Source organism: Schistocerca piceifrons, chromosome 4 (assembly GCF_021461385.2).
Source record: "Schistocerca piceifrons isolate TAMUIC-IGC-003096 chromosome 4, iqSchPice1.1, whole genome shotgun sequence".
Lineage (NCBI taxonomy): Eukaryota > Metazoa > Arthropoda > Insecta > Orthoptera > Acrididae > Schistocerca > Schistocerca piceifrons.
In genome coordinates, this window is record NC_060141.1 from 577,239,799 (window position 1) to 577,266,559 (window position 26,761).

Genomic DNA, 26,761 nt, shown 5'->3' on the forward strand with positions numbered 1-26,761 from the left:
TTTCTTTGACATGGTTCATGAACCTTAATGAAAATGTTGCCCTTCTAAGGGCAACTGTCATATTCTTCCCCTTCTTACTTGTTTCAAGAGCATTCTTCAAGCCCACTTTTGGTGTAAGTAATGACACTTTTCTCCGCTCATACCGTACAACATCGCATAGAACATGTCCCACTTGAACTCATTATGTACGACATTTTATCCACTACTGACTGCAGATATGCTCTAAGCATCCATCCGAGGGCAAACTCAAACATCTGACACTACAGGAGACCAACATATAGGACCAGCCTTCCCCCTGTCAGGAGGGGGAGGTGATTAGCATCTCACAAACTTCTTACACTTCCACCAAGACAAGTGTCAACCATCAACCACTCCAATAACAAAAATGGCTCTGAGCACTATGCGACTTAACTTCTGAGGTCATCAGTCGCTTAGAACTTAGAACTAATTAAACCTAACTAACCTAAAGACATCACACACATCCATGCCCGAGGCAGGATTCAAACCTGCGACTGGAGCGGTCGCTCGGCTCCAGACTGTGGTACGTCCTGAGCTTAGAAATTGCACTAACAAACAATTCATGTACTATGGCTGGTCTGACAAAAAAAAAGTCACTCAGCTGTATTTTGTAGGAACTTTAATTGTCTTTATTTTCATGAATAGTCAACTCTGCTGAAAATTGTGTCATTTCAGAGTTACAAGCGAAAAATCAAAGAAGTTCATTTTTTTTCCATTTCTAACCTGTTTCAGGCTGAAATTTTGGTGGGACTTCGAAAAATTGTGTTCAACACCCTCGAAGGCTTGTCAAAAAAAACTTCTACAAAACTTACCGCTATTTGGCTTTTTTGAGCATCATTTGACTGGACTAATGGGGGTGGAAGGAGGAACAGTGGTGTGGTAAGGGGACAAGGCCATACATAATATGGACAAGGAAGAAGTGATGTGGACAGAAGAGAAGGGAAAGGGTAAGGTGAGGCAGTGGAAAAGAGATTAGCGAAGGTTTAGGCCATCTGGCACATCATGTTGAGCCCTCAAGGCATATGTAGTAAGAAAAGTTGTGTTCTACTCTAATTCACAAGTAACTCTAAAGATCTGTACACACATTCAAGAAAATCTGTGTTTGTAAAAGGAAAGTAGTGGATGTGCTTTTCCATTATATGAGTCTGTTATCTTCTTTTGTGCCAATAACAGCGGCAGAACATGAAGTCAAGCCTTTCCTCAACTATACATGGGATTTCAGAGGCACCTCTACTTCAAGAGAATCAACTATGGTTACCAGATTATTATTAAAAAAAAAAAAAAGGGGTAAAAGTAAATACATCTGACATTAGATCAGGTGACAGATCTCATGAAGGGTTCAGACTTAGATTGAACTACAAGGAGTGAGCCAGCAACAAGAGAAACAGTTCATGGTATGGTAGGCTGTCCCACGCATGTGAGCCTGGAGTTTTAGAGTAGCTTCCTCCCTAGACCAGAGCCATGATTGTAGACCCCTGGACTAACCAAACATGTTGGCTGGTGTGCTGACACCAGTACTGGATGCTGGACTTCATTATCCATGGCTAAAGATTGCTCATTTTCCTCATAAGGCAGCAAGTATAAGACCAACACTAGAACAATCTCACACAAAGACCAACACTAGAACAGTCTAACACACAACATGTCACCATACCACAATCAGAGAATCAAGTGTGAGTGACATGAACACCATTCATCCTACTGATCGAGTGCTCTAGGCTAGTGGGTGTGGAGTACTTTATGAGGAGAGGCTCTACTCTACATCATTCATAATGACTGAATGAGTTCTGCTCTTCTTGAGTCATCAGAGGTCTTCAGTTTCGCTATGTTCACTTACTGAATTTGTTTCAGTGTATTTACTATTTAGTCAAACCCCAGCTAGGTGGTGTTGTGTACCACTTAATGTATCTTACACGATTTTATGAGGGCAGTTTGGTCCACACACTTCTAATGATTTTCTGCTGAGCTCGCTCGCAGTTTCACTCAAAAGTGATGAGTTTGCTGTATCCCCAACAGAATGTTGGAGCTGAAGTGTTTACAGTTCCCAGCTGGCACTTGTTGATACTTCCACATGATTGAATAACAACATCTGCTCGCTCTTAGAAAATTTTACTCTCCCATTTCCTTAATATGAGGTCAAATGAAACCTGATCAATAGCGTAAGGTAATGGTAATGATTTTATTGACACAGTACACATATTCAAAAATAGTTGCCAAAACTGTTGGCACATTTATCCCATTGCCACACTAGCCAGTCGATTCAATCCCTGAAGAAGCTAGTAGGCTGCTGTCAGATCCAGGCCTGGACCCAGTCACACATTTTGTCATCCATTGTGAATCGATGTCTGAGAACAGCTTGTTTTAGAGGTCCAAACACATGAAAGTCACACAGTGAAAGGTCGGCTCTATATGGTGGATGTTCCAGTGTTTTCCACCAAAACTGCAGCAATGTCGTCTCCACCGCATTGGGCTTGTGTGGGCAGGCATTATCACGCAGGAGGATAACGCCATTGGACAACATGTCTCGGTGTTTCAATTTGATAGCTTGTCTAAGGTTCTGTAAAGCGGCTTCACAAGCAGTGGGCCCTTGTAGTAAAAAAAGGAGGACATCATGACTTTACCAGAACTGGTGTGCACATTCTATGATTTCTTTGGAGGTGGTGAAGTCGCATATTTCCACTGCTTGCTCTGATGTTTGCTTCCTGGTTCAAAATTGTGACACCATGTTTCATCACCTGTGACAATAAGCAACAGATAGCTGCATTCCTCCTCATGATAACGTTGCAGATGACTGAAAGACAGTGCCATTTGAGTATAGCACTGTTCGACGGTCAGTTGGTGGGGAACCCACTGCGCACGGATTTTTCAAAAGTTCAAGTGTTGATGCATTATGGTGTGGGCAGGGCCCACGCTAATACCGAATAACCGATGGATCTCGTCCATGGTGATTCTGCAGTTGTCCAAGACTAAAGCATTCACTTCCGCAACCATTTCTAGTGTGATGACACAATGAGCCTGTCCAGGATGAGCATCGTCTTCCAGTGCCTTGCGCCCCTCAAGGAATCATTTGCGCCATTCCACAACACTTGAACGACTCAGACTGTACTCATTATACATGGCCTTAATCCATCAATATATTTCACGGCCTCCAACTCCGTCCGCTGCCAAAAACTGAATCGCTGTTTGTTGTTCCTGCTTACTCGCCTGCATGTTCGGTAGTGGACAATAACTTGTGTGACCACCGACCACCTTCTCTTTGGTGTGAAACCACACTGGCACTATGCAACATCAAAAGTTTACACGCATCAGTCTCTCCACCAATAGATGGCGCCACCACAGCCGCAGTTACGTGGTGCCACTGTAGTGTCTCAAGAATTTCAGTGTAAATTTTAGGAACACTCAGCCTTCAACCGACTCGAACACCCACTATTTTAGGTACAAGTGCGGGAGAGTGAGAACGTTTCTACCGATCCACATGTTTCTATGTGAAGGTTGTAAGAGGGGCGAGTCACTGACGACGACAAGTGTTTGCCGCCAGTGCCACAGAAGATGTGACGAGAACTCAATGAATAATTATGTCGTATTCTTTGATGTGTTAGTGTCTGTGATGATTGTAAAAACGACTACTGAACAGTTGAATATAGAGTGCTACACACATTCATGTATTGGACTCGCTTGAGACTAGAGACTTTTGAAGTGCTTCATGTTTTGGCTATGAACAAAGCAAGACACATGTATGCTATTTCAATATGAGTAAATGAGTCTAACATTTAAGGAATAAGTTAGCTTGCAGAAGTTATTATCTGTGAAAGTTGAAAATATATAGTGATTGAACTGAAAAGTATTATACGAGTACCAAAATTATTTCAAGAATAGAGAAGTATTTTAATAAATTCCCTTAACCAGCTATAGTCTTTGGAAAAGAAGCTTGTGGGAGATCAACATAGCTGATTACCCTTGTCGCCCGAGAAACATTACAACATGTTACATTTAAAGCAACGGCAGATGCACTGACCAGGTTTATTTGAATGAACCTTATAATATGTCACAGAATATTACCTAACTGACAGCCTTACAATTTAAAATTGTCACTTTTGTACTTACTAAAAAAGCGAACACTGTATGTCATGCACTGGAGTAATCAATGCGAAATGATTAAAACTGTGTGTTGAACTGGCTTTCTAACCAAGATTTATGCCTTTTGCAAACTAAGCTCTAACAAGCCTTACCCTGACACAAAAGGTTTCAATTTGACATTATTTCTCTGCTCCTTTCGCAGTGAAAGGAGAGTATTGTGTGAGATGTATTACTAAGTTGAGAAAGTGCTGGATGCAGTGAGTCACTGAAATCAACAGACAAGTAACAGCATCAGTGTGCCTGCATATCTCACCTGTTTTCTTTGGTCCTCTCCATACAATGCTATCATTGTCATTTTTTAAAAGGAATCCTATTGACATAACTGCCAGTTGCTTCTCTTTGTCGGCATACACAGGAACCCACCTGGAAAGACAGAAAAAATGATAATTTACTACAAAATAGTACATATTGAGATTTGGGAAGGGATAGAAATTAAATTCTTTTTTAACTCTCTGTTGGTCAGCAGCCCTACAGGTGAATATCTACACAGAGATTCTTAAACTAATATAAAATGACTCAAGTTTCTGTTAAACTAATTTTGATTATAATTTAAAGTAGTACTAAAAAAAAACAATAATTCATAAATTTAAATTACTTCACTGTAATCTGGTTACATAAAACTTTGAATCTATTCTGCACACCAGAAACTTCTATTGGTTGGACCAGGGCAATATGATTCGTACAATTCACATTTAATCTGAAATAGAATAAATGTCTGCTTTCACATTACAGTTAACTGCAAAAAGTACATAAAACAGACCCCCCCCCCCCAATCCCCACTGTACAGCCCCCTTCCACCAAAAGCAATGTATATCTGACAGCTATCACAATAAGGGAAATACTCTGGTAATGACTCAAATGGCGAAGAACACAAGCATAACATAGGGCAACTCCATGTCAATTTAACCAGAAAAAAAGCATTTTTTCACCTACCATCTAAGATTTAGATGAGATGTCCACTTACTTGTTTTTTCTATGGAGATAAGTAACCATTTCAAATTTTAACATTTTGTCTCTGTGTGTTTTCATTTTATGCCTATTCAATGTTTGGAAACTTTATCATTTTAACGTTTCGATGATCCAAAATGACACTTGCCAACATTTTGAAAATATATTAACATTTTCTTATTGATCACGCAATCTGTATGAAATTTGGAACTTGTGTACTCTATAGTTTAAAGATTGGAAAAAGTGTCATACCTTTAGGCAATACTACCAATGCAAGAAAAATGTATACTTACATTTTTGTATTTTATATTAAAAAAAAAAAAAAAAAAAAAAAAAAAAAAAAAAAAAAAAAAAAAAAACATAATAATTCAACAGTACACAGAATTTACCACAAAGGGAAAGTGATAATCCACAATAATTTTGTCCAAAATAATTCTCAAAGCATGGGTTACTTTCTTCTTTTTCTTGTGCCTTTGTACCACATCTGTGCAGAGTCAGCACGATTATTAACAGATTTGACATGGTTAATTTAAGGGGTGGACAGATGTCCCCGCTGTTGCCAACCCGTTACCCCTCAGGACAAAATATGTGTCCCAACTGTCTGTGTGTAGCTTAATTCCTGTGAAAGTGTGTGAAAGTCTGCTAAATGTTTCCGAATCCTGTAACTGAGACGGGATTTGCTACCACTCCACTATTCACCTATTTCAACGTGGGAGACCGCCTAAAAATCACATCCAGGCTGGGCGGCACACTGACCCTCATCCTTCGATCTGGAGTCAGCACATCCCCACCCCGGAAGCAGTGCTTTAAAATTTACAGGTGTCTGGGTGAGTAAAGCATGGGCTGCCACTTGGAAAATAAAATTGACAGGGTTTTCGGTCCCCCCCCCCCCCCCCTCTCTCTCTCTCTCTCTCTCTCTCTCTCTCTCTCTCTCTCTAACAGATAACTGATTTTAATTTTTGATTTAAAAAACCCCCTTGACATTTCAAAGGTCCTGAACAATATACATTCAACAGAAGTGGAATTTTATTACATTTACACAAGAAACAGTCTCAACCCACAGTACTGAAAAGACGCGTAATCTAATTCCATTTCTTTAATCAATGCTACAAACAATAAACATAAATTATTATAGTTTTACTTTTTTCTGACTTGAGTACATACACTCATCTGAAAATTACTAAGTTCTTCCAGTTAATGTTTCGTGAGGTTCAACAACAGCAAGTGCAGGTGGAATTGGAACCAGCAAATACCCTCCCATTTGGGCCAATGAAGTGACCTTGGAGGTCCTGAAGGCTGCATAAATTATATGTTGATCCTTCTTGTATCCAAGTTTGCCAAACAAATAAAAAGCAACTTCGGTGTCCAGTAAGCCTTTAACATTCTACAAGGTCAGAATGTTTATGATTAACAGAAAGGAAATAAAACTTAACTTTGATGATTTGAATATTACAAATCTGAAACAAATCTGTTGTAAATAATATGTGATCTCCTAAGGGTCTTTGTTAATTTTCCTTTCATGTTTATCTTTTAACTATCCCTTCTTTGCCATTACACTCATTTTGCCCATGTCTAGCTACAGAGAATGACCAGTCAGTAATGATAATAATATTGTTCATATGTAGATTTAGGTTTATAAAAGTAATTTTATTTTGTATTGGCCTGTGCAGTCATCACTATTCTAGTGGACTTTGACATTCGAATATATTGATGTCATGAATTTTATCACAGTTACATGAACTCTGTTGATCATACTGACAGCACATTTTATTTCATTAAATGTTACACGACTAGCGACCCACCCCAGCTTTGCATGGGTAGCACTAATTATCTACCAGCTGACAACTTATCTGGCACAGCAATCAGAGAACAACACTTTCCAGTGCCTAAATGATTCAAGCAGCACATGCCTTAAAGTTCTCAGGACACAAATGTTATTTGTTGCATATTTAATTGACATTTGGAGTGACAACTTGTGGCGACGATGATCACTTGCCAGCTGGCCAACTGCAGCGCCAGTATGGCACATTCCACCCAAGTGAAGCGGAGTTCGGCACGAGCTAGAGCCACTTGCCAGTCACCCAACTCCATCATCAGTTTGGCATGAGCTAAATCCTCTGTGTGAGCTTTTCTCAATGTAACATTACTACAAAGCACCCTCTGCCATGCAGCAGAGGTAAGATGTACCCTCTGCCACAAAACATTTGCACAGAGCACCCTCTCATGCAACATATGTACAGAGCACCCCGTGCCACACAACTAATGTACAGAGCACCCTCTGCCACTTAACATATGTACACAGCACCCATTGAAATGAAACACTAATACACAGAACTCTGTCATGTAACATTACTATGAAGCATCTTCTGCCACACAAGACCCATTGCGACATAACATTGGTAGCAACATGCTGTACCATAAAACACAGCTAAGAAGCACCCTCTGCCACACAAAGTTATCCATCTGCAGTGTCAGGTCATGAGAAGTACAGGGACTCCAAGGAGTTCTGCCTTTCCAGCACAAGATGGCAATGGCATCCTTCTCACAACAGCAGGGGACTTTAGTTCATCGCATTTCATCCAGTTTGCATGATAGATACAAGGGTGGTTTGAAAAGTTCTCAGAACAGAATACAAAAGAAGTACTTATATCACTGAAACTTTTTTTATTTTTCATTGTAGTGTCCTTGTAGATTAAGGCACTTGGTCCAACGATGTTCCAGTGCCTTGATCCCATCTCGAAAATGAATTTCCTCCAGGCCTGCAAAACAGTTGTTAACTCAGGCTATCAATTCTTTGTTTGAAGTGAATCTTCGTCCACTGAGAAAAATTTTCAATTTTGGGAAGAGATGGAAGTCCGACAAAGCCATATCAAGTGAATATGGTGGGTGCGGCAACAATTCATACCTTAGTTTGTGTAATTTTGCCACAGCGACTGCACAGTGCAGGTGCACACTGTCTTAATGAAAGATGACTTTCTTCCTTGCTAAACCTGGCCTTTTTTCGCGTATCTTTTGTTGCAATTTGTCCAGGAGGTTAGCATAGTATTCTCCAGTAATTGTTTGCCAAGTAGGGAGATAATCTACAAACAGAATCTCCTTCACATCCCAGAACACTGATGCCATGACCTTTCCCGCTGAAGGAATTGTCTTTGCTTTCTTTGGTGGTGGAGAATCAGCATGTTTCCACTGCTTTGACTGTTGTTTTGTCTCTGGGGTATAATAGGGCACCCAAGTTTCACCTGTGGTCACAAACCGGCACAAAAAATCTTGTTCGCTTCTCCTAAAACAGGCCAAACATTGTTCTGATATGTCCATTATAATGCGTTTTTGGTCCAGTGTCAAGGGTCGTGGTACCCATCTTGCAGATAATTTTTTTCATTTCTAATTCTTCAGTCAAAATGTGACATACTCTTTCAGATGACATCTGGCAAGTGTGAGCAATTTCACGCACTATCAATTGGCGATCCTGCACTTTTGCAATGATTTCTGGAGTAGTGACACATCTTGGCCGACCACTGTGTGGATCATCATCTAAGCTCTCCTGACCAAATTTAAATTTATTTGTCCATTTGGCAACAGTTGAATATGAAGGAGCAGAGTCCTCCAGTGTATTCTGGAAATCGACATGAATGCAGCACCACATATCTGTGCTTACGCTGCTGGTCAGTGTCTGAGTAAACATGCTGTATCATTGACACTCAAAATACCTGCAGCATACTTGGTACATATGATCACACTACCAGATGTAAGAGCAGATAAGCAGTTGTTACTATGCAACTTAAGACAATAAATGGACATTATCACCCAAGTGAAAGACTTACACCAGGCCAGTGAACCATACGAGATTATTTATACTGTAATTTAGTTCCAATATGATGGGCATAGAGAAATTAAGTTCAAATTTTAAACTGATTGTAAATCACACTCATGTGCCAAGCACATGGATTAAGGATAGAAAAGACCCACTGTGGTTTAATAATAAAATTCGGATAATGTTAAGAATACAGGGATTATTGCACTCTCAGTTAAAAAACACACAAATGTCGACAGGCAGAAGTTAATAGAAATTCGTGCCTCCGTAAGAAATCAATGCACAAAACATACAAGATCCACCGTAATACCTTAGCGAAAGACTTTGCTGAGAATCTGAGAAAATTCTGGTCATATGTAAAATCAGTAAGTCTCTTGAAGTCTGGGGTGGCAATAGAAGACAGCAAAAGGAAAGCTGAAGTTTTAGATTTCACATTTAAGAAATCATTTGGGCAAAAGAATTGTACAAATACACCATCATTTGACTGTTGCACAGACTCCTGCATGGAGGACACAGACATAGACATCCTTGGTATAGGGAAGCAAGAGAAAAAGTTGAAAACAAATAAGTCACCATGTCCAGATGGAATCCCAATTTGGTTTTACAGAGAGTACTCTGCATATTGACCCCTTATTTATCATGCATTTACTGATGGTCTCTTGCCCAGCACAGCACAAAGTCCTCAGCGACTGGAAAAAACACAGGTGACTCCTACATATAAGAAAGGTAAAAGAATGGACCCACACAATTACAGATCAATATTCTTAACAACGGTTTGCTGCAGAATTCTCGAACAGATTCTGAGTCCTAATATAATATACTTCCTTGATACAGAAAAGTTTCTGTGTACAAATCAGCACGGATTTAGAAAGCATCACTCATGTGAAACTCTGCTTGTTCTTTTCCCACATGACATCCTATAAACCATGGATGGATGACAACAGGCAGATTCCACATTCCTAGATATCTTTTGACAGTGTCCAACAGCAGACTGTTGACAAAAGTCCAGGCATACAGATTAGGTTCCCTGATATGTGAGGGTCTCAAAGACTTTTTAAGAAATAGAAACCAGTCTGTTGTCCTCAACAGTAAGTTTTCATCATGGACAAGGGTATTGTTTGGAGTGTCCCAGTGAAGTGTGATAGAACCACTATTATTATCTATATACGTAAATGGTCTGACAGACAAGGTTAGCAACAAAATTTATGGCTGTTTGCTAATGACACTGGGATTAGGACACTCATGACCAGCGACAGGTGGGTGGGGAGTAGGGAGGGGAGGGGGGCACGCTAGCTCTCACAGAAATGGAAAAATCTAGTATAGTCAGGTGTTTCCCTTTTAACAACATGTTATCTTTTTTATAGATCATGATTACCATGGCCTATTATTTTAGTATGAGAACAAAGTTTTCAAACAGTGCCAGAGTTGGGAGTTTTTTTATGGTTACTTAAAAGTCGCCATTCATCTTCCAAAATACTCCACACCCCCATACAAACTATCTACAGGCACCCTTGCAGTGTAATGTACAAGAAGGTGTCATGATAGAGTGACTGTAAGAGGACACAAGATGATTTAGACAGACTTTCTAGTCTGCGTGACAAATGGCAGCTCACTCTAAATGTAGAAAAACGTAAGTTAAAAAGAATGTGTAAGAAAAATAAGCATTTAACATTCGAATCCAGCACTAGTAGTGTGCTAGGCATAATGTTGCAAAGCAATATGAAATGGAATGAGCACATTAGGTCGGTAGTTGGGAAGACAAATGCTCAACTTCGTTTTATTGGAAGAATTTTGGGAAAGTGTAGCTCATCTATAAAGGAAATGGTGTATAGAATGCTAGTGGGAGCCATTCTTGAGCACTCCTCGAGTGTCTGGGATCCCCACCAGGTCAGTTTAAAGGAAGACATTGAAGAAATTCAGAGGTATGCCATTAGATTTGTTACTGGTAGATTCAATCAGCATGGACGTATTAAGAGGATACTTTGTGAACTCAAATAGAAATCCTTGGAGAGAAGCCAACAGTCTTTACCTGAGGCACTACTGCAGAAACTTAGAGAAAAATCATTTGAGGCCAACTGAAGAATGATTCTACTGCCATCAACATACATTTTGTGTAAGGACCATGAAGATGAAATGAGATGGTGGCTTGTGAAGTATATATTGATGGTCGGCCATGAAAACCTGATGACTCAATTTTGTTAAATTTTGCAGTAGAAGTAAAAATGGTTTCTTTAAAAAAAATATAAAGTGATACAGAAAGATGGTACATGTGGAACTGTACAGTAGAATTTTTTTTTTTAAATTTATTATGGTTTTAGGGCGCAAAACAGCTACGGTTGTAAGCCCCATTCTGTGGCTTAGTGAAGGGTAATAACAGGAATTTAAATCAGCAGCAATGGGAGCTAAACTCAAGGAGGAGGAAAACTAAAAATGGAAGGAAATCTTAGAAAAGTGCTATTGAAGGGGTGTTGGTTTTCCTGAAAAGAGCTTCAAATGACCGATGTCATCTCATTAACACTTATGAATTCAAGGACGCAATCAGCTGAGTGCACATCATCTGCTAGAAGGGAAGATGTATCAGGCGACAGCTGTAAATGGCACGCAGCAGATTAAAATAGGGGCAGTGAAGTAAGAGGTGTCTCACCATCCACAGTTGAGAGCAGTGAGGGCGAAGAGGGGGAGGATCGCGACTTAAAAGATGTCGATGGCTAAAAAGACAGTGCCCAATCTGGAGTCTAGTTAAAATTACCTCCTCCCGACGACGAGGCCGGGAGGAAGAGGTCCAAGCACAGGAAAGAGGTTTTATGTCTTGCAATTTATTAGCCTGATGTGCAGACCAATGTGTGTGCCATAAAAGAGCAACATGATGAAATAAAACACTCTGTAGATCGGCACAGGGAACCATGCGAACAGGGGGCTGAGGAAGAGAGATGGCAGCCTTTGGTGCTATATCGGCTGCCTCGTTTCTGCGTATACCAACATGCCCTGGGACCCAGAGGAATGCCACAGAGATGACCACCCCTCCCCAAGTGGAGCATGTGGAGGCAGTCATGAATCTGGTGGACCAGAGGGTGGATGGGATAAAGAGCTTGGAGGTTGAGAAGAGAGCTGAGTTAATCCAAGCATATAATATACTGTATCCGCTGATGGTGATGGATGTATTGGATAGCCTGGAGAACAGCGGAATGCTCTGGAGTAAAAACCAAACACTGGTCAGGAAGACAAAATCCAATAGGGGTGTCATCAGTAATATAGGCACTCTCAACACCAAAGGTGGTCTTGGAGCTGTCATTGTAAATAAATGTGGCATCCTCCATTTGTGCGCACAGAGCAGCAAAAGCCCGACGATAAACAACTGTGGGGGGGCAGGGGGGGGGGGGGAGGGGTGTACTATCCTTGGGAAGCTGACAAAGATCATGGAGAAGGCAGGTCCGGGGGTGAAGCCAAGGTGGCTTTGTACACCCATTTGTCAAGAAAGTTTTAGGAAATTAAAAGGAAAGTGAATGTAGCAATTGACAATAGAGAGGAAGGGCTGCCTGCAAACCATAAATCCAAGGAGGTGTAAAAAAAAAAAAAGGGCATGGGTCAGATGAGCAAGCATGGAAGACAGACGACTAGCGTAATGACTCAGGACAGCTCACCGATTGGACAGCAGAGGTTCAGCAGTCTCAGCGTTAAGGCTCTCCAAGGGACTAGTGTAAAAAGCTCCATACACTAAATGCAATCCACGGTGGTGGACAGAATCTAGATGTTGAAGAATAGACGGCCGTGCAGAGGAGTAAACTATAATTCCATAGTCCAATTACGAGCGCACTAAGTGGCAACATAGGTGGAGGAGGACCATTTGGTCCGCTCCCCAGGAGGTGCCACTCAGAACATGGAGGGTTTTGAGGGTTCGTAGACAGCGAGCCGAAGGATATGAAACGTGAAAAGACCAGCAGTTTTCTGTCAAACATAAGTCCCCAGAATTTGGCGATGTCCACGAACAGAAGGTCAACAGGGCCTAGATGTAGGGAAGGCAGCTAAAACTCCGCATGACCCAAAAATTTACACAAACAGTCTTACTAGGAGAAAATATGAAGCCAGTTTCGATGCTCCGTGAGTGGAGGTGATCAAGACATCTTTAAAGACGTTGTTCAAGAAGGCTGTTGCATTGAGAGCGGTAATAGGTTGCAAAATCATCAACAAAGAGAGGGCCTAAGACATGGGGAAGTGGAAATCCATAAATGGATTTATGGCAATGGCAAATAGTACAACACTTAGCACAGAGCCCTGGGGCACCCCGTTTTCTTGGGAGAAAGTATGAGATAGAGGAGTGTTCACCTGCACCCTATCATAAATTCACAGATGAAAAGGGGTAGCCAACCTCGACAGCCCAAAGAGAACAGTGTGCGGAAAATGCCTGTCCTCCAATAGGTATCGTATGCCTTCGCCAAATCAAAAAATACAAGTGGAGAGAGCAGCAAGATGGTCAACAGTGAAATGATGTTTTCAGGAACCACATTGGGCAGTTGTTAAAAGGTTTCAGAACTCTAGCCACCAGCCTAAATGACAATTTACCATATGTTTCAAAACCTTACAAACACTACTCATGAAAGAGATTGGCTGCTAGCTGGAGGGGAGATGCCTGTCCTTTCCAGGTTTTGGAACAGGAATGACGATGGCTTTCCGCCATCTTCTGGGAAAGGTATTGTCGACCCAAAGTCAATTATAAAGGCAAAGGAGGTAGCACAGACTAGGGCACGATAGATGCAGCAACATTTGGATGTGAATACCATCTGGTCCCAGAACAGAAGGGCAAGAGGAGGAGAGTGCATGTCTGAGTTCCCACATAGAAAAAACGATATTATAGCTTTCGCAATTTTGGAGAGGAAAAAGCAAGATGTCGCTCTTCCGCTACCCATTTCTTCGGGAGAAAGGTTGGTGGGTAATTAGAAAAGCTCAAAATCTCAGCAAAGTGTCGACCCAGTGATTTAGAGATTGTGACTGGGTCCAGTAAGGTATCAAGGGAGACAGTTAGCCCAGAGGTCGGGGAAAAACTGGACGTGCCAGATATCTGTTGGATTCGACTCCAAACAACTGATGAGGGAGTGAAGCTATTAAAGGAGCTGGTAAAGAAATCCCAGCTTGCCTTCTTGCTATCACGTATGATGCAACAGCATTGCTCACACAACTGCTTATAGCAGATACAGTTGGCTAACATAGGATGATGAGATACAGTTGGCTAACATAGGATGATGGCAGAAAACGTGAAGAGCACATATCCACTCGCATATTGTGTCACGGCACGCCTCATTCCACCGTATGAGGTATTGATAGTTCCGCGGCTGTAAGAATAACTTCCGTAACATGAGTGACCTGATCGTTAATACTAAGAAATTGACGGTCATCAAATGTTGCTAGAGAGGAGAAAAGTGTCCAATCGGCTTGGGAAAACTTCCAGTGTCTTGGTCGCATAGATGGCAGTTGTGGCTGTAATCAAGGGACACATGGAAAATGGTCACCTTTGTATGTATCACCAAGAGTGAACCATTCAAAGCACCAAGCTAGCCAAACAGTACTGAGCGAAAGGTCCAAATGAGAGTAGGTTGATGTGGAGGTAGACAAAAATCTAGGGTACCCAGTGTTGATGCAAACAAGATCCATTTGGTGGAAGAGGACAATCAATAGGGAGCCTCTTGGACAAGGACACGGAAATCCCCAAAGCGAGCGGTGAAGTCCCCAACCAGCAAATTGGGGGTTGGGAGCTGACCAAGGAGATGAAGGAGATTGACTCTTGCCATTGGTGTAGACGATGGAATGTATAAGGTAAAAAGAGAGAAGGTGAATCCAGAAAGGGAAAGATGTATAGCGACACCTTGGAAGGAACTGTGTAAGTACATTGGGTGATAATGGATAGTATCAAGGAGAAGAAACATAAGTCCACCGTGTGCCGGAACGCCAGCAACAGGGGGAAGATCAAAGTGGACTGATTGGAAATGACGGAAGACAAAGCGATCATGGGGACATAGCTTTGTTTCCTGAAGACAGAAGATGACCAGGGAGAAGAATGGTAAGAGGATCATCACGATTGGAGTAAATTCCGCAGATATTCCAATGGATAACTGACACAGGGTGGACAAAAAAAGGGAAAATCTCACCACAGTTACCGTCAACTCAGTGACCGCTGAGAGCCAGTGGCCGACGGTGTGGAATGGCATTTAGCCAGAGGCAGAAGATCCTGATCCATAGGTTTTTTGGGGGCAGCTCCTGCTGCCAGTGGTCAGCTGGTTGACCAGCCGCCAGCGGTGCGTTTCAGCGACACGGAAGATGGCCAAGGATGGCTACCATTGGGTGGCGCTGTAGAAGAGACATGCCATGGCGGAGAAGGAGAGGAACCGTTTTTCTTATGAGCCTTCTTGGAAGCAGGACACTGAGATGGAGGAGCTTATGGTTGTGTGGTCTGGGTACGTAAAAAATCTTCACGAGTAGACTCTTTTCTTAGAAGTCCGGGCATCTGATTTTGGGGCCTGTGATTTAGCAGGAGCTGATGGAGGTTGAGCCTTAGAGTGAGCGGGGGATAATGGGAGGGTGAACAGGTGATCTTTGGGCTGGCTGATCCGACACCCATGGTACTAAAGGTGAGATCGCAAGTCTGTGTGGCTACCTCCGTAGTAGGTCGAGGAGAGAGAAGGACAGTGCAATATTTACATATGGGGAACACAGTGAGCTATCTACTGGTGAATAACTTACAAGCAGCAAAGGTAGACACCTTTTCCTTCACTCGGACTGCCTGAATAATTCATTCATCCTTAAAAATAGGGCAATCTCTAGAGGAACCAGCGTGGTCACCCATACAGTTGATTCAACGAGGGGATGGGGGTGGAAAATCACCCTCATGGGTGTCCCTGCCACAAGTAACACATTTGGTCGTATTGGAACATGACTGGCTGGTATGGTTAAACCTCTGACACTGACAGCAACACGTTGGGTTGGCGATGTAAGGGTGAACTGAAATTATCTCATATCCCGCTTTAATGTTCGATGGAAGTTGAACTCTGTAAAACGTCAAGAAGAAAGTGTGGATCGGTACCAGTTCCTTTTCAACCCTTTCCATTACTAAATGTGCAGCCGTTACTCCCTGACCAGACAGGTAATTTTGAATGTCCTCATTTGATAATCCGTCAAGTGATATTGTATAAACGACCCCACACAATGAGTTTAAAGCACGGTGCGCTTCCACCCTGACAGGGAAGGTGTGTAGCAGTGTAGTTCAAAGAAATTTTTGTGCCTGGAAGGCACTGTCTGTGCCATTTCGTAACCAGGAAAAGACTTTATAGGACCTGCAATTGTGTCGACACCTTTCTGAATAATGAAAAGGTTTACTGTCGAGAAGTCTTGACCTTCGTCAGACCAGGAAACAACTAGGAACTTTGGCACTGGGGCTGAGACTCATCTAGGTTTATCTTGTGGGCAGAAGTTGTAGAAGTAGAAGAAACCATTGCGAAAATACCCCCCGTGACTACCAGCATCAACGATGGTGCGCTCCTTCCTAATGGGGGCCCTCTCTGAGGGCACTCCCGCCTTAGGTGATTGTCCACATCTCAGGTGACACCTTCCGAGAAATGGACAGAGAGACCAATCGGCATGTTCGGAAGGTACCAACTCAGGTAATCACCCCTCCCTGGGCCTGGCCTTTACCAGGGGGTACATACAAGTCCTACTTGTCTACTCGGGGCAGGGAATTAAGCGTTACCCCATCATTGGCTAAACTTGGGAATGGGTGGGTAAGCCTTCAGACACGAACGAGGAGGAAAGGAAGAAAAAGGGAGGAAGAAAGAAAAGGAAAGAAGAGAAGAATTCTCAAACGCCGCAGTGGAGAAGGAGGTAAAGTGAAGAATCAATGAAAGAGAAGGACAAAGTAAGGACAGATACTTTACATTGTAGAGATAAAAGAAGAGAAACCACTTCATTCATTCACAAGCATCTGTCTCCAAAAATAGGCGCAAAACATACTCCCAAAGAGCGGGAGAAGGGGAAGGGGAAGGGGAAGGGGAAGGGGAAGGGAAAGGGGAGGGGAGGGGAGGGGTGGGGGAGGTTCGTGGACGGGGAGGGATGTGGAAAGGGAACACATGCAGCACAGAAAGGAAAGAGAGCTGTATGAACTCAGGGTCCAGTACTCGCCACACACACATCCACAAACGAGTTGTGGACCCCCTGGGGGCTGTTTTGCCTCAATAGCTATCCACCCAACCAGCTCATAGCATATAGCTATCCCGGAGGCTCTCCTTGTGATACACAACTTTTAAGGAAATGGAGATTACTGCATAATAGATGTAAAACAAAGCACAGGCCTTTAGACAGAGAAATGCTAAATTAATATGTTTGGCTGCCAAGAGGGCAAGTCATGAAACCATCAACAACTACCACAGCTGAATATTATCGAAAGATATCCCACATGACACAAAGAAATTTTCATCATGTATTAGTGATGTCAAAGTTAGTGTTCACACACTTGTGGTATTGACAACCCAAGTGGAGTGGAGATGTTTGTACGGGCGCAAGACAAGAAGGTCTTCAGCACCCACAAGAAAACAGACTGAGACAAGTGTTGGTAAAATACACAAAACAGAAAGATAAAAACAGCACAGAAAACAAGTGTTATAAAAATTGGCAAACTATTTGCATAACCACACGGAACGAAGTATTGTGTCAATATTAAAACATTAACTACACAGGATGAAATGGTACAAGGAGCTATGACAATATAGCAGATGGATGTGGCTGGCTCACCGTGAGAAGAAAAAAGGAGGGGCCCAGCCACCCTAATGACACACTAAAAACTCCAGCCTGCAAGTTTAGGTCAGAGTCCAGACTCATCACAAAACTTTAAAAGTTTAGTCACACTCATCTCATCATCAGCTAAAATAGAGGGCAGATCCCCACCAATATTTGCTTCTGCCCTTGGATCATGGTATAAAATGCACTCTGTTAAAATGTGGCAGATAGAGATGTGCATGCTACAAGCATCAAAAAACAGGGATCCTCTCGGCAGACTAAAAAACTATGTGTGACAGGGCAGTGCCCAATTCTAAGATGTGTGAGGGCCACTTCATTCCACCTGAGCAACTGGCAGGAGGAACCCCATGGCCAGGTTGTTGACTTCACCAACCGCTGCTTATTGGCCATCACCGCCAGCCTTTCCGCATCCCACAACTGCATACACTTCCTGTGTAGTGCAGAAATGACGAGAGCCTGCAAGGAAACAGGACACTGTGTCTGCAATGTAAAACATGAAGTCCAGCCACACTCATCTCTAGAAGGCAATCCTGTGCACGAATTGCATACGGCCTCATTGCCTGTTGCCAGTCACAAAAAAGTCTTTCCAGTGGAGGCTGAGCAATGGTATGGTAAGTGCATGTGTATGGTATGTACAGTGTTTTATATGCTTGGTGCACCGTAAGTAGCTGTCGTCTGATGTGAAGTGGTGATTCACCAGCCTCTGCATGAGGCTCGGTATGGGGCTTGTTCTGTATGCTCCAAAGGCCAACCGAATCCGTTCATGGAGATCATGTCGAACATGTACTGTGGCAAAGACATTTTAAAATACTTAAAGCCTTAAATGACTGTTTTTTCAGGCCCTTAAGATGTGGTAACCACATAAGTTTAGAGTCAAATGTTAGGCCCAGAAATCTCACTGTGACTTTAAAAGAAAGGACGGTGTCCCTCATCCTCAACTTAGCCAAGTTTAAAATGGAACAAGAACTGTTAAAAAGAACACACTGTTCTGTGCCCACTCATCCAAACATTGAAGAGTTAGTTGCAACGGATGTGTTGTCGTTGCAAGCGAAAACCGAGAAGTCACCCACAAACAAAGAACACTGGTCAAGACTTTTTCACTATGGACGTAATGCTATTAACAGCTATGGCAAAGACAGTCACACTCGAAATGCTACCTTGAGGTGGACAGTTCTCCTGCTCAAAGTGATCAGACAGGATGTCACCAACTCTGTATCTAAAACATTGTGGTGAGAGGAAGGACCGAATAAAATTGGGAAGACAACCACGAAAAACCCATTCTTGAAGCTGCTCGAGGATATGATGCCTCTAAGTAATGTCATAGACCTACCAAATGTCAAAAAGTATACCTAGAAGGTGTTGTCAGCATAGGAAAGCCTGTTGTATAGCTGCCTCCAGTAAGATCAGATTATGAAAGGTGGAGCGACGACGCTTCCTGAACCCACACTGAAAGCAACTAAGGAGGCACCTGGATTCTAAGATCCTGACAAGATGGTTGTTGACCATCTGCTCCTACGTCTTTCCCACACAGCTAGTGAGTGCAACACTATGATAACTACTCAGGGATGTACAGTCTTCCCCGGGTTTTAGGAGAGGAATTAAAATTGCCTCATGCCATGAGTCGGAAAAGTGAGGCAACGCCCAAATGGCACTAAAAAGTGTGAAGAGGATGTCTTTGTTTTGCCTTTCACAGGTGCCGCAGCATACTATAATGAATTCTGTCGTGATCAGGAGATGTGTCATGAGCCACAGACAATGCAGAATCCAGTTCCCACATGGAAAAGGGGCAGTTCATCAGTGGTGGACCAGAGGTCCAAACTAAAACCTGTCAGCAGCTGCTCTATGGTGCTGGAAACCTGGATCCTGACTGGCAACTGCAGTAACTATGGCCAAATAGGCCACCATAGTCTGGGCAATCCGTGGATTTGTTTGGAGAGTGCCATTCCCCATTACAGCAGCCATGGAGCACCTCCCTCCTGTCCCAGAAATTCTCCTGACAGTCTCCCATACAACATAACTCTTCCTGGAACAATTAATGGTATTCAAAAACTGTTGCCGTGACCTCTTCTTGCTCTCTCAAATAATTCGGCAGCACTTTGCCCTCACCACTTGAAATACTGCAAGATTCTCTGTAGTTGGCAGACACTTCAGAGCTGCACTCTACCAAGGGACAAGTTGCCTCTTCTGTTGTCCTGTGGTGTGTGAAATGAATGCTGCAGTGGCATGGTGGATCATTTTGGTAATATGATCCACCCATGCCTCGACATTGGCACAATGTTCAAACTGGGTCAACTAGCTATAAAGTGTCCAGTATGTCCTATCGAGCACCCACTGCGGTCCTTCAGTTTCCAGTCCATCTAGCAGATGAATCCAGATCGGGAAGTGATCACTTCTGTGCAAGTTGTCAACCACTTCCCATTGAGCAGTGTGAGCAAGAGCTGGAGCTGGAGAGCAAAGTGAGAGATCAATGGCAGAGAACGACCCAGTTGCTGTGCTCTGTTCCGTATTAAGCAAGCATGCACATGATGACATGAGAAGCCTCTCAGTTGCTCCATCCCTGGGGCAGGTAGCTGCAGAGCCCCAAAGCATATTGTGTGCATTAAAATCATCACAGAGGATGAAGGGGCGGGGAAGCTGTGTAATAAGGTCTCTTAGGGCCTCCACATCAAGCACATATTGTGGGGGCAAGTAAAGGGAACAAACTGTCAATGGATGACGCACATGCAATGATATGGCAACTGCTTGTTACGTCATTGTAAGGGAGAGAGGCAAGGAGTGGTAGTCGGTACTGATGAAAGTACGTACGCCTCCTCTACCTCTCTCTCCACCCAAGTCATCCTTTTTGTGTAGGATATAGCCTCGTAGCTCAGGGCAAACGATTAACGGAAATTAGTCTCCTGGAGACACAGACACAGTGGTCTACCCTGAGATAGGAGGCACAGTTCCTCCACATGCATCCTGAACCCCAGTAAATTCCACTGTAGGATGGGAGCCATTTCATCGATGTGGTTTTAATATACCACTACCTTTGTACTGCAGAGGTGAAGCACTCGTAGAGTGAGGGCGAACTGAAGGGCTGCCTGGATCCAAGGCATCTAACTCCATGATGTTCTCCTCATCAGTCAGACGGGAAAGAATGACATCTGATGTCGCTTGGGACAGCTTTTGACCTGAACGTCGTGAACCTTTCCCTGCCCCTTTGAGGATTGGGGGGAGGGGGGGGCATTGAGAGGCACTCTGCTTTTCTTGTACCTTCTGGATGCTCACTGCAGAACAGTAGTTGGTCTTCCCTGATGCAGCTGCCCAAATTGCTTTGTCCTTACTTGTTTCCTTGGCATGTACATGTGCACATAAAAGTGCTTGTGGTGGATACAGGCACATTAGACGTCGTCTGCATCAAAGTGTCCACCTTGGGAATACATTTCTGCACCATGGAAGAACATGAGGTGGCAAAGACAAGGGGTTTCATCGCCTTATATTCTTTTTTGGCTTCAGCACAGGGGATCCACTTGGTTACTTTTATTTCCTGTATTTTGCATTCCTTAGCAGTCTCTGCTCCAGCCCGGGTGGTTCCCAGAGCATTTGATGCAGATCACTGGAGACGGGCAGTTAGTCCCAACTTCATGAGCAGCTTTTCCGCACTTCCCGCACTTCACCTCCACAACTCATGGTTGTATGGCATCGCATAGGGTTTGGAATGTAAGGCCAAACATTAAGTCAAAGGAATCCCGCAATAATATGTTCAGGCAGTGTTGGGGAATTGAATGTGACAGTGAAAGTGGCTGTCTTTTCAGTTTCTTCATTATTCCTTCATGTTCGTTGCTCCACATCAACTATCCCCTGGGATGGCCATTCTTGCTTCAATTCTGCTATGTCCATGTCCATGATATCTCAGCATGTGACAACATCCTTACTGGAGCTGAGAAGTGTGCATCAACAATGATATCATATACACCCAATTTCCTTAATTTCTGAAGGAAATTCACCTATTTCGACCTATAAGTTTTGACCAAGAATGAGCCATTACACACTTGTTTTATAGATTTTAAGGTGCCAGCCAGGCCTTCCAAACACTTATGGACATGAAAGAGGGATACTTTTTAAATTTCCCCTCCTTCCTCTTTATCACCACAAACACATTGTTATTCACGAACCCATGAGCTCTGTTACTGAAGTCCACACTATTCTTACTATCAGGAGGACTAACCTCTCTCATTCTCTTGGATGAATCTACATCTACATCTACATTTATACTCTGCAAGCCACCCAACGGTGTGTGGCGGAGGGCACTTTACGTGCCACTGTCATTACCTCCCTTTCCTGTTCCAGTCGCGTATGGTTCGTGGGAAGAACGACTGCCGGAAAGCATCCGTGCGCGCTCGAATCTCTCTAATTTTACATTCATGATCTCCTCGGGAGGTGTAAGTAGGGGGAAGCAATATATTCGATACCTCATCCAGAAACACACCCTCTCAAAACCTGGACAGCAAGCTACACCGTGATGCAGAGTTCCTCTCTTGCAGAGTCTGCCACTTTAGTTTGCTAAACATCTCCGTAATGCTATCACACTTACCAAATACCCTGTGATGAAACTCGCCACTCTTCTTTGGATCTTGGGTGTGTATACTCCCAGGCGCTACACCCATCCTGCTGAGAGGACAAGAGGATGATTTCAAGGGTTTTGTCTCGGTCCAACGGGCAGCTGGGGAAACAAGGGTCCACTCAGACAGAGCCCCGCATGCCTGAGTAAGCCTTATACGACTGGGCTGCAGCAGGTTCCCCAGTGGTTGCCTGCTAATGACTGTTCAATCTCAACAGTCATGCATCCCATCAGTGCGCAGCACACCTTGAGATCGAGGGTTTGTTATAGAGGCTTTTACCAACCTTGCAATCCAGGTGGTCATGCCAAGATCCTCATTCCCTGAGACACACATGTTCCACCACCGCACCGCATGGTGGTCGCTGAAGCATGCCCAGAGCTTACGGTGACAGGGGACTGGCGTTGTTTACCAGTCCTCAGCTCAGAAAGCCCGGGGTCGCCAAGACGGTATCCAGCAAATGAATGCTGAACACTTGAGGGCTCGACAACCTAAGTTGAGCTGTGTAACTCATCTTGAAAAATCGAGGGGGCAAGGAAATAAATAAATAAAAAATTGCACTGCACATCTAGCGAAACATCACAAAAACTTACAAAACTCAGTAATGCCAACATGAGTTGATCTACATGGCCCAACTTGACAGAGTGACACCACTAAAGAAATCCAAATAGAACTTGCACTACCCACCCAGAGAAAAATTATGAAAACTAACAAACTGAAATTATGAAAACTTGCAAAATGCAGTATCAGCAATATCAGTCGACCTGTCCACAGCACCACAAAATCCAAACTTGCTCATATAACTAACACTGAAAACCTAACCTCATCAATGTAGGCAAAAGAAACTCCATAATACCTACCACAGAACCAAAAAATTCATAAATAAACTGCATAATACCATTTTCGATATACAAGAAGCACATGATTCCACTCACAAACACAGATACCACACATACTAAAAATCAGAGAGAGAGAGAGAGAGAGAGAGAGAGAGAGAGAGAGAGAGAATAAAATAAAACCATAAAACTTACTTTCAACCCAATGTCATCTGACACAGAAATCTAGCAATTATAGTGACAGCAAAATAATATGCCATCAACACAATCCCTTGAACAGCAAGCCAATGCAGTCTTCTCAACATAGGAACCTCAAGGCACGCAAAGTTACATCCTGTTCCACTGACAATGCTAAATATATTAGGCATAATCCATATCACTTCAGGCAGGGGGTTACCTTCATAATCTCAGATGTTACTGAAATTAGCATATGTTAAAATTCAGGAGTAAGTAAGAAACACGTATTCTTTTGTTTTCTACAAAAAAAAACCCTGCCTTGAGATACAGGCCTCCAAAGATGACATTGCAAACACCATTTTGAATACGCAATTTCAGAATTTTTTTTAAATGCTGTATCTCTTAACAGTTGTGGTTATTTTGTTAAAAAAACTCTTTAATACAATGGTATCCTCCATTTGGACATATCTGTCAAAGTTCTTTTACTGTCACCTTTTGATTTTTTTTATAATTGACAGAAAACTTTTTTTTTCAAAAATGCCAATCCAGAATAGTTAGATTTTTTTTCGTTTATTAGTACCATGTAGTACTACATTCTCTGTAAAGGAGAGCTTCCACTTTTAGGTTGGGCAGGTTTTATTTTTTAAAAAATCATTTTTCTTAACTTTCAAGGGTAATGTATGTCTTCACTGAAGTAGTTCTAAACAATTTCTTTGTTACAATGTTTATTTCTATTGTCTTAGTTGCAGTTATTTCTTATCACTTTCTTTGTTGCAGTTATTTCATTTCACTTTCATTGTTGTAGATATTTCTTACACTTTGTTGTAGTTTCTTGTCAGTTTCTTTGTCATGGTTGTTCATTGCAGATTGCTGTTCAGTGCTAATTCGGTTACTGAAGAGGCTTCTACAAAATCTAGGTACGTTGTCCAAGACGCGACGCACACTAGCGACTGCGACGGGCCGCTACGTGACGTCAGAAGTTGCCTGCTGGCGCATGCGCTGTTCGAATTTGGGATGCGACGCGCGACTGTTGCGGCAGCTGCCGCAGTGTTGCGACGGAAGTCGGACGACACAAAGACGTACGGCTGCCAGAAAGATGTCGAGCCACTCAAGGAAAACTGAAATGAGCCACTCACAGGATGTGATGCTCTGTGAGCAGGTCTCGCAACATCCTTGCCTTTACGATTTGAAGAACCCTAAATATGGGGACACTTTGTTCAGAGACAGAATTTGGGAAGAAATTAGTGCACAGTTCAAACTGGCAGGTGAGTGAAATATATATTATTTCCCCATTAATGCAAATTTTTCAGTCCTGTTATGAAAATCAGTATAATCCATGCAGATGTAGAATTAGAATGATAAAAATGAACTTGCAGGTCACTTTTCGCATTACTCTTTTTTTATGACTATAAAAATTGAAAACGGCAAATACATTATAAAATGAACAATCTAAAGTACAACGAGAAAGTTACATTTTACAATACCTTTATTTTGAAAGTAAACGGTAGATTGGTGTCTTGATATTAAACTAATTTGAACGTTTTTTCGCTCTGTTGAAAAACGTAAATTTTTGACATTTGTTGGTTTTGTTAGGACGTCTACTTCTACTTGGGTATCCTCGTCCAGGTTCAGAAGAAAATACTAGAGGTGAGTGAGAAGTAATATACAGCGAAAAAAACACGCAAAACCGGAAGAGATACTTTTCAATTTTTTAAAGTAAAAGGAGAATCTGTATCGAAAAACTAACTCTGGGAGCCGATGTAACTTTGTTCCATTAACATACAGTATTTTTTACAGCAAGAAAATGGGAATTCTTATTTTTCTTATGTATTTGAATCCGCCGCCGCCGACCAGAGCTTGGGAAACAGCGACGACTCCTGTCGTGTTGCGGCCTTGTCGCCGTCTGCCAGGGTGGGAAAAGAGGACGGGGCAGCGTCGCAGTCGCAGCCAACTGTCGCGTCTTGGACAACGTAACTTAAGACTATCCAGTGAGTTCTGTGTTTCTGTGAGGAGTTTGCCAGTTGACACAGTTACAGTGTGTTCTGTGAAAAGGACTGTTTGAAATGTCTTCTGACTGGGGCCACAAGAGAGAAGTGTGTCAACTAGCATATCCACAAAAAGAGTGACATACAAGACAAACAAAAAAACATACTTTGTTCACGTTGGGAATAAGTGTTCTCATTTGAAGCCTGTTTCAAAACGAACATGTTTCCAGTGATGACTTTTTGTGTTCTAAATATTTTGACAGAATAACAACAATGGTAGTATCTGAACGAGGTGAAGCCTCCCATGGTGCAGATGACACCGATTTTGCATGTATAGAGGAAGAATTAAATACCCTGAATCAGTCAACTACAGATGTAGGTGTCAGTCCTGTTAAGAAACCGTGGTCAGTGAAGTTGAGTCATAAGCTCTATTATCAAGAAAGCACAGATAAATTACTAAAGTTATGGATGAATATGCTACAGCAAAACTGACCACACTCTTCAAAGTAGAAATTCCATCTTCAGAAGATAATGAACCAAAGCACTCTTGCCAGGAATTTTTCACAAATATTAATCAGTTGTTGAATATTGACCATCCTACAGTGGGGAAGTGCAAGTTTTAACTATTATTCCAGAGATATTTCCAAAGAAAACAATTTTGAGCCAACACTCCATCAGTATCAAAGTACGTGGTAGACAAATCAAGAAATGTGAGTTCTGTAAAACGAGTCTTTGGAAGCCCAGATATCTATTATGGTCATCCTGTAGAAGCACCTCAAGTTCAAATCTGGAAGATAAATGGGACTTATCGCCAGAGTGCCAACAAAAAAGACACTATAACTGTAACAGTTGAAGATCAAAAAGTTGTGAAAGTGAAGAGGGTACATGACTCGCAGCATGAAAGAAAATTTTGCAATTTATAAGAGCAACTATACAACTTCACATATAGGAAGATCAAAATTTTATGCACTACAACCTAAGTGGGTAGTTCCACACCCACTTAGAGATGTCTGTTTATGTGTGTACTGTGTGCAATTTTGAACTCTTGAAGAACTTACAGGAGCGCGTGACATAGGTCACATTAGTTGGGCATGTGAAGTCATTAGTAGTCTGTGACATAAAGCGAGAGACTTGTTTGTTTCAAGAATGTGGAGACTGCCTTGGAAAGGAAAGACTGTCTTTACAGACACTTGGCCTGGAAGAAGTACCAGATAACTCTGCAGAAATTACATATGCGACATGGGAGGAAAATTAACTAATTAAGAAAACTGTTGCCTTTGACAGTTTCATTGACAAATTTGGTAAATGCTCAGTGAACACCAGCATCTGAAGAAATTTCAACAACATCACATTGCAGAAGTCAAAGGATGTGTACAGGCTGAACAACTATGTTTAGTGATTCACTGTGATTTTACTGAGAACTGGTCCGTAATCCTCCCACATGAAGTACAAGGGTATCATTGGAGTAATGAT

The 26,761-nt window shown here is 42.4% G+C and overlaps 1 protein-coding gene across 1 annotated transcript in view; it reads right to left on the minus strand.

Annotated features, from left to right (window-relative positions):
* LOC124795237 (cytosolic Fe-S cluster assembly factor NUBP2 homolog) overlaps window positions 1-26,761 on the minus strand; it is a 78,133-nt gene that overhangs the window by 42,927 nt on the left and 8,445 nt on the right. Inside the window, exon 3 of the mRNA XM_047259164.1 lies at window positions 4,409-4,518. Coding sequence (XP_047115120.1) covers window positions 4,409-4,518 — 110 coding nt within the window. The remainder of the gene's footprint in view (window positions 1-4,408; window positions 4,519-26,761) is intronic.